Raw genomic sequence first — 9,117 nt, 5'->3', positions numbered from 1 at the left:
TGATCATGTTTACTCGTTTTTCAGCTTGGTCAATTGAAGCCTAAATCGTGCCATAATTATGAGTCGTGTGTGCCCTTGTAGCAATAAACTTACATCTGACATTATCTTATGCATTTTAATTTATTGTAGTTATTTTTTAATTGTACAACTTGCATCAAATTTCAATATTTGATTTCAATTTAATGCATGATATAAGAAAAATGAAATTATGAAAATATTATATGTTTCCCTGTTTCATAATAATTAGCTTTTATATGCTAACATTTTCTCCATCATAAGGTAGTATTGAACTCCATGCTTATTTAGCTTCATACATTAATGGGTTGCTTATTCTAGCATAGATGTGGAGTATACATATATACAGATTTTGGGATATTTTAAAATAAAAATAAAAATTTTCTCCCGAACATATGTGAATTTTTAAGATGCACGTATTTGAGCTCAGTTTCTGTTCAGATTAGTTAGTGTATTGATGCACAAGTATTTCAGATTACGTATATTTATCATATGATAATTAATTTTTTTAATTAAAAAACCATAATTATTAGCCATATTTTGTTTGTCCGTTGCGTGCTGATGGCATCTCGGCCGTCCAAAACAAGAACTCTACATTAAGTTGCGATCTTGGGACAGGAAGCCCCATTCGTGTCTCGAGTCGTCCCTTAAGCCGGCGTGTGAAGCATTTGTGCTGTAATAAGACGCGCAGCTTCTTCTCGACGTCCTCGTCGCGACTCTCGAATCATATGAGGCGGGATTGGATATGAGAAATCTACCGTTGTTTTGGGCCCGCTCCCAAACCCTAATCCTATGGCTGGTACCTGGCCTCCGCCGATTCTCGTCTGCCGCCAGCGGCGTCGGCGGCGCCGATGTGGCTGTGAAGAAGGTGACCAGATCCAACTTCGAGCCTGCGCTGGAGGACCTCCGTGCCCTTGTGCGGGAAGCGGACTTCGTCGCCGTCGACCTCGAGATGACCGGCGTGACGAGCGCCCCGTGGAGGGACTCCTTCGAGTTCGACCGCTCCGACGTCCGGTATCTCAAGCTGAAGGACTCAGCCGAGAAGTTTGCCGTGGTACAGTTCGGGGTCTGCCCCTTCCGGTGGGAGCCGTCCCGGGGCTCATTCGTCGCGTACCCGTGAGTTCCTCGAGCCCTCTCGGTTTTCCTTTTGCTTGTGTCGGGGTCTAATTGTGGTTTTCGTTGTTGTGTCGTTTTTTATTCCTAAGCAACTGAGAGTAGTTACAATAAATCTATTTATTTCTTATTTAGTTTAAACTGAAAGCTTTACTTCAGGGTGAGCAGTCCTGTGTTGCGATTCTTGTCTTTTGGAAAATAGAGTTTATGTTTCCTACTAGCGGAGCTAATATGCAGCTCCTTATAAATTTGTTTGTTTGAATCAGAAGAGGAGTTTCAGGGCACAACCTCTTGTGGTTTCTTTCAGTGCTTCTTTTCCTGTTTGTCCAAATTGAATTTGTTTGTTTGATGTAACACCATCTATCTTGAGATGACCTCTTGCTTGACGATTATGGGACATGTCTGGGCAGTGTCTGCAGAAGCATCATCTATTAAATTGGTGCTGAAAATTGATTAAGATCACGATGGCCCTTGTAATCGTTGTAGTGTTTACTGTGTTCTCTTGTGATTAGGGAATTTAACTATCGTCTACTGTTATATGTGATATGATGACTGGGCCTCTCATTTTACTTGGCAGACACAACTTCTATGTATTTCCGCGGAAAGAGCTTCCCGTTCATGGGCCATCGTATGAATTTCTCTGCCAGACAACGTCAATAGACTTCCTTGCTAAGTACCAATTTGACTTCAACACATGCATACGTGAAGGTGCTTTCTCAAATTGCAATCCTCTGCTTCCTGCTTTATGTGCAATGTTGTCTTGCTGGCATACCTGGCACCAGTAAAGAACATTTAATTACTATGATCAATCATGTCATTATCTTATATTCCTTTGGAAGTATTCCTCGTTACTGTATCATTTGAAAAAAGGCATGTGAACACCTACTTCTAGGTCCCAGAGGACCCTTATTTATGGTTTTCCATGCCTTTCTAGCAGGTTTACCAAGTTTCTGACTGATAGTTTTAGAATATATCATTTGCAATACAGATTTTGGTGTTATTCATATATTTAAGCATTTGGGTAATCTCAGGAATATCTTATTTATCCAGAGCACAAGAAGCAGAAGCTCTAAAATATTTATCTTCAAAGTATCTTGATGGATTAGCTAATTCTTTCTGCAATTTGGAGGAGCATGTGGATATACCACTGGTGAGAACAGCTGACCTTTTTTTCTCAGAAAGGATGAAGACCAAATTTCAAGAATGGCGTGATGCTATATTAAAGGGTTCTGATAAAGGTTGTGTTAACAAAGAAAATGCTGACAGCAATGAAATGCAGTTTCAAACAGTTTTCTTTAAGATGCGTCCAGCGGTCTTCCTAAATGGATTTAGCTCCCACCAGCTGAACTTGATTCAATTGGTAATGACTTATCTTAATTTAGTACAATTTTTGTTTCATTAATGAATATGAAAAATGCACTAGTTAGATGAGGTGATTCAATTAAGATTAATGGTGAGAGAGGAAATAGAGTCAGATCTTAAAAACTTTAAATGAAATAACAAAAAAGAGACTTTCTGTCTCTTTGTTTGTGATAATTCTCTCAGCAGAGCTCAACACTGGACTCTATTGACCTAGCTAATCAATCCCAAATGATTGGGGAAACATTACATCTTGTTGTGGTTTTTAGTTGTTGCAATGAACATAAACAAAGGTGTCTGTTGTTCCATTTTGATCAATTTGTTTTCCATGTTGCATAGACATTTGGATTCAGCACTTGCATTTTCAAGAATTTGGAGTTCTCAATTGCCTTGGTACAAATGTTATTTTGCTGATTCTTGTATTGACTGTGAATGTTTTAGTTCTGCTTGGCTAGTTCAATTTGTTAGTTGAATGATTTATTGCAGGGGTGTCATTCAATTTTTAGATGCAAATGTGCAAATTCATTTTTTGCATACTTTCAGGCTTTTCTTTTTTATATATTTTCTTGATTTGTTGATTTTTTAGATATCTTTTTTATTCTGATTCATGAAATTTAAGACTCCTGGAACTCATGAATGTAGAGAAATGATTGTTTCTGGATGTGAAATTGAGTTGATTTTGTTGAATTTGTTCTGCACTTGGTAGTTTGGAATTGTTTATTGTTTTCACTTTTGTAGAATTGTGTCATTAAAATGTGTTTTGGATTTACATGCCATCATGTTTCTTTAAATAAGGCCATGTGATTTTAGACAATGTTGAAAAGCTCATCATGTTGTTCCCCACATAATGACTTGTGTTTTAGAGTTTAACGAACTTAAAGCTCAGTGTTTTTGCCATTTGTTAAGTGTGTAAATTTTGAGGGAATGCAAAAGACATTTTCTTCCCTTTCCTTCTATGAATTGCAGCCTTAGTGTATATTTTATGACTACTGCAGTAGAAACATAGGAAAGAAGTATCGGTGCCTGTGTTTAGAACCAGTGGTAGCAGATCCTCCATCTATGTCAGGATTTCTAACTGGCTTGATGTGACCAACAGAACCAAGCATATTACTGATCCAAAAATTCACAGTTACTATAACCATAAATAACTTAGTTTGAACAAAATTGTGCGATGTTACTAAGATATCAAACAGTATCATTGTGTTAACTTGTGTCTGAATATTTTTGTGATATTCCCTTTTACCAAATATGGTTTTTCGTTTTCTTACAATAATAAATCAATATTAAGGCAGTTATCTTAAATATATTTTTTAGAAATATGCATCATCTACTGCAGGTTGTGAGAAAGCACTTCAAAGACCTTGTATATGTTTGTGTTGTTGATGAAGACAACTCATGGCAAAGGAGAGTAGTTTATGTCGAGACAGAAGAAGATAAGGCATCATTTATGGTATGAAATTGATATATGTTTTCTTTTTTGTTTCTGAAATTGTATCACTTGTCTTCCAGTTTCTGATCAACATGGTTCTCAGTTCTCACTTCTCTTGTAAAGCTTTAAGATAAGCTTCATTGGTGATTCTGTCCTAAACATGGTTATAATTTTATGATAAGTATGATCGGTGATGTAAAGGTAAACTGACTGGGGAACCTGAGGGCAAGGGCTGGCTGAGCCAAGGGTATGAGGATTTGTTAGGCTTTGATGGTATAACAGCAGTGCCTCATCTTGATCTTATAGCATTGGCACTTGGTGTTGCAAATCATGGGAAGATATTTCAGTGGATTTGTTATTCATTTGTCTGGTTGTAAGATTTATTTTTTAGATTTAACTAGTCTGCAATACTTTCTTGGATTCATGATCATAGGAAGGGGTGAAGTCAGGAGTAGCTCCAAAGTTGACATTTAGTCACAGATTATAGGAATGTTTTCTATGAAATGAAGGGAATGAGTATGAATTATGATCATGTTATCGTTGACCAGTAAGTTAATAGGATGACTGAGATGTTTAGGAGAAAGATTAACTCATACATCCATTATAACATCTTTTATGTTGTAACTTAGTTCCTTGTCACCCTATTAATGTCAGTTGACCAAAAAAATCGTTCTTCAAGTTCCCTTAACCACAAAAACAAAGAGAAAGGCTCATCATGTATATAACTATGTAGATTCCATGACCAATTACTTCCCATTTCTTCTTGCTTCTTCCCAGGTAATACTTGATAGGTGAATTTAATAGAACTAGAACATTGTTCATGTGCATTGTGTATGCTGATCACTAATAGAAATGATTGAGCAGAGGAGCTAGCTATGGCAAGTTCTAAAGAGCAGTTAAATCTTGGACTGCTGACTATTTGATCAGTATGCTTAGAAAATCATATATGTAAAGATTGGAACTTGAACATGTGGAGTAGGATCAACCTACAATATGAAACATTACTAGGATTTGATATGAGGCATCTTCTGGATGACAATCTTGGTTATAATCAGCCTCTCTCTTGTAAAAGGTGAACCAGGTCTTATTTGCAAGTACAGCCCATCCTTGCTTCAAAAGAACAGACAAAAGCTTTCTTTGGAAAGCCATCATGTTCTCTGAAGTGACTAATCATCCCCTTTAAAGCACTCAGAGGACTGCCCCGGTTGGCGTCTGACATGAGAGGTTAACATGTTCGTATTGTCCATGTCATGTTTGCAGTTCGTATTACATACCCACGCGTCTAGATACTCTTTAACAGTATTGGGTACGTCAATGTATATTAGGACTTTTGTATCAGTGGCACATTTATTTTAATATATTGCATATGTAGGATGTTTACATCATCTACTGAAGTTTCAAGATGTGTCTAGTATTGACATCTGTGTGTAAACTGGACTGTTGAGTTAATACTATGTATATGTGTTTGAAGTATTTACAATTTGCTACTCATATTAATTGTTGTTATACTTCTTGTAAAATATGTATGAAAATCGCAGATTTTTCTAAATTGTATAAAGTAAAAAGAAAGCACAATATATACACATATTCATTGTTTCAATCCACACTGTGTTTGCCCTATGTTTACCAGATTTGCCATGTCAATGTCTGTACTTAAAAGTTTGACCATATAGGAGAAAGTTTTTGTAATATTGCTTTCTTTAGTTTTCCATATTTTATCTGTCATGAAGAACTATCACTAGAGATGTTGGCAAGATAGTTTACCATTGTGAATGAATGAATGCCCAGAATATTATGATCGTCAAAAACTAAGTTTCATGTTCTAACCAATAATAATCTTTTAGTTTGGAGAATGTGTATCAGTTGACGTTTGTTTTAAGACAGTAGAGTTTTTCACTTTGGATAAAGATGTGGTTTTCTTCTTGGTTACCAAAAATCTTATGATTGTCAGAGGAACCAAGGTTAAACAAACTAGAGCAAGATCCTTCCACTTGGAGATTGCTCTTTTGTGCCCTTGACCATGTTATAAAGATGATACAGAAGTTAGCTGCATACATTGACCCTCCCAGACCCCATATTGGCTGGAGCCTTGTGGACTGAGTATACCCTGCTATAAGATAGTACATACAATTTTTTTGAGTGAAGATGCATATTCTATAGATCAAGGTTCGCAATACCGTACCGTACCGGTATTTTGACCTGGGCTCGGTATTGGTACGGTACGGTATACCGAGCGGTACACCTGGGTGTATCGAGTACTGTAGCATTGCTACAGTACTTGGGCCGGTAACAGTCGGTCCGCGTACCGAAAATCTGTCGGATCGGTACGTACCACCCGTACCGGGCGGTACGGCAAACCCTGCTATAGACAATGGTTATATTGTTCTATCTACTGTAGAACTTAGAAAAAGAAGCTTGACTTTGCTCTGAGCTGAAATTGATTTCTTAGCTACAATCATAACTTATCATCAATCAATCAGTATGCTAAGTTTTGTATTTGTCTTTCCATGTAACAGAAAGAGGTCCAGCAAGATGTGATAAGAGTGGAAAAAAGAGTCGAGTCTGCAGTGGGATTTCGGCACGTTGTAGATCTTCTTGCATCAGATGGCAAATTGATTGTTGGTCACAATTGTCTTTTAGGTATATATTTTCTTATAGGTACTTTTTTACATGTTTCGATACCGCCTTAGTCAATTGTTTCTTTTGTATTTAACAGATTTAGCTCATATATACAGCAAATTTTTTGGTCCCCTACCTTCATCAATGATGGAATTCATATTAGCTGTTCACGAAAAGTTCCCATACATAATTGACACCAAGCACCTTTTGAATTCCAGCGAAGTAATTCAGTTTTTGATGAAAAGGAGTAGCAAGTCACTGTCTTCTGCTTTCTCTCTTTTGTGCCCAAAGGTTTCATCGGTTTCCCAGAATTCCACTTCCAGTACTTATGTGAGATTTGAGATTCAAGCAGATGAAACTGGGTATGTTTTCTTAATGCACTTTTAAGCCTTCTTTTTTTCTTTTGCTAAGGGTAAGTGACGAAGGCAGGATTCGAGCCCAGGACTTTGTGATATACTGAAAGTCTTTACCAGCTAGGCTAGCTAACAGTGAATGTTATAAGTTTTCCATGTATCTCCTTATACCTTATTCAATTTTATTTGTTTTTTCCTTGGACAAACCACAACCTTAATTAACTATGTTCATTTTTTAACTATTTTGGTTTAGTAAGTTCCTTGTTCCATTGTCTTAAAGTTCCACTGAAGATCAATATGAATCTAAAATTCCCACTGTATGTTTATGAGTAATGGTGATTTTCGTGTTACAGATCTACTGACTAAAGAATTTTTTTTAACGTAAGATATTCCATACTTATCTATGAATGTTAATAATGGGTTTTTATGTCATTAAAGAGCAAAAGAAGTCATTTGTCATATAAATGCCTTTTTCAGGTAATGTATTAGTTTGCTGATCAGTTAAATTTGGCTGATGCTAATAGACCAAATGAACACAAGACATTAGATCCAACTCTTTGGGAGGGAAAACCAAGCAGAACTGCTTAAAACCTTATGCACTGTAATGGATAATCTTCAACTTACCAAATAGCCATTTAGATTTCCCATTAATTCAACCGTATATTACAATCTACTCGTAATATAGCATATGCTTCTGTCACCAAGCAAGCTATTTACATGAAAAATAGAAACAGCCAATTTTGTCTTCTAATGGTGTTGTTTTGTCTAGGTCATCTTGCTTCAACTCTGGTGCAAAGCATGAAGCAGGTTATGATGCTTTTATGACTGGATGTGTGTTCGCTCAGGCTTGCTCTCATTTAGGCATCAAATTTGAAGTCCACACACCATTATATGATCTGGCTAGAAATGGTAAGATCAAGAACTACATCAATGTTTTATACCCCAGCTGGAATAGTGGAACTGTGCTTCATTTAAATACTGGTACTGAGAGTCCAGAATCAGGTTATAAGCGCAAGTATCCTGCAGTGATATTTGCAAATATTGTTCTTATCTGGGGATTTCCATCCAAATTCAAGCCAAAAGATCTGAAGGACTGCATCTGTAGAGTGTTTGGTCCAGATTCCATTACGTCAATCTTTTTCATAGATAGAACTGCTGCACTTATTCAATTTAGTAAGGAGGAATTTGTAAATGAAATTTTGGTTCTGAAGGATACATTAGAGAGAGTTAATGATCCGATATCAATGCTGCATCCTCTTTCAAAGCTATTGGAAGGTGGAAACACTCGTGCTGCCAATTATGACACTTACAGGGACATCTGTGCTGCTTCTGCATCAAAGGTTTTGTTTGCAGATCAGGCTGATTCTTTGGGCATTCACTGGAAAACTAAATTAGGGACTGGAAGTCAAGAGACCTGGGAAGCTAGTTGTAATGAAACAACCACAGAAGTTACTTCACTTGTAGAACATTCAAGTGGGGTGAGTGCGGACTCCGTAAGGCAATTTAAGCATCAAATTTCTTTTGTTGATATCTTGGATTCTCTCCATGTTAAAGGAATGACGAGTACATGAGATTAGTCAGTTCAGAGGTTGGTGGCAATGCCTCTCTGCAGAAATTCTGTATCGTTGTCGAGGGCATATTGAGCATTCAAGAGAAGCTTTGCCGGAAGTCACCCTTCTGCTCAAGAAATTGCTTTAGCCATTCTTTATTTTTATGGCACTTGTAAACTACAAATTTTTCCTATTGGATTTTTTTTTTCCCTTCACCGAGGTAGAGCTGTATCTTACAACTTTTTTAAGTTAAAGATTTATCATCAGCTGTTTAGATTTTTGGGCTAATTTTCTGTTGGACCGAGACAACTATTTCACTGACTGTTGATAGTATTCTTGTACTTGGAACTTCTGATAGCCTTTTTGTAGCAAGCGTGTATAGCTTGAACAAGCTTGGTAGGTCCTTGCTCTTCCTACACTGCTTGTTTAGGCCAATCTTGATGCACTGCTGTGTTGTCACAAGGAAAGCTTGACATTGGCTGATTTATATCAATGTCTTATGTTATTATTTTTTAATTACTAGGAACTAATTATAGTATCTCTTATAATTAATTATATAATTAATTATCTTTAGTATTCTGATCTTTATAATTATTATAAAAAATTATACTATGATTCTTATATTTATGAAAGTAAAATATTTATTTTTTTTTTTTTCGTGCGAACAACTATTGACATA

General features: G+C 36.5%; 1 protein-coding gene across 1 annotated transcript; it reads left to right on the top strand.

Annotated features, from left to right (window-relative positions):
- Positions 1–679: 679 nt before the first annotated feature.
- On the top strand, positions 680–8,712 carry LOC135633289 (poly(A)-specific ribonuclease PARN-like). The gene is made up of 7 exons (XM_065142592.1): positions 680–1,131; positions 1,706–1,836; positions 2,160–2,488; positions 3,824–3,937; positions 6,433–6,556; positions 6,633–6,897; positions 7,658–8,712. Exons 1-7 carry the CDS (start codon positions 761–763, stop codon positions 8,457–8,459), a joined length of 2,136 nt encoding a protein of 711 aa, XP_064998664.1. The 5' UTR covers positions 680–760; the 3' UTR covers positions 8,460–8,712.
- Positions 8,713–9,117: the final 405 nt, after the last annotated feature.

The sequence above is a fragment of the Musa acuminata genome, chromosome BXJ3-3 (assembly GCF_036884655.1).
Source record: "Musa acuminata AAA Group cultivar baxijiao chromosome BXJ3-3, Cavendish_Baxijiao_AAA, whole genome shotgun sequence".
Classification (NCBI taxonomy): domain Eukaryota; kingdom Viridiplantae; phylum Streptophyta; class Magnoliopsida; order Zingiberales; family Musaceae; genus Musa; species Musa acuminata.
This window is presented reverse-complemented; position numbering and strand designations above follow the sequence as displayed.

Coding starts and splice junctions, on each gene's coding strand:
- LOC135633289 (XM_065142592.1), top strand. CDS start 761: ATGAGAAATCTACCGTTGTTTTGGGCCCGCTCCCAAACCCTAATCCTA. Junction 1,837..2,159: donor CAACACATGCATACGTGAAG/GTGCTTTCTCAA, acceptor GGGTAATCTCAG/GAATATCTTATTTATCCAGA. Junction 3,938..6,432: donor AAGATAAGGCATCATTTATG/GTATGAAATTGA, acceptor TCCATGTAACAG/AAAGAGGTCCAGCAAGATGT.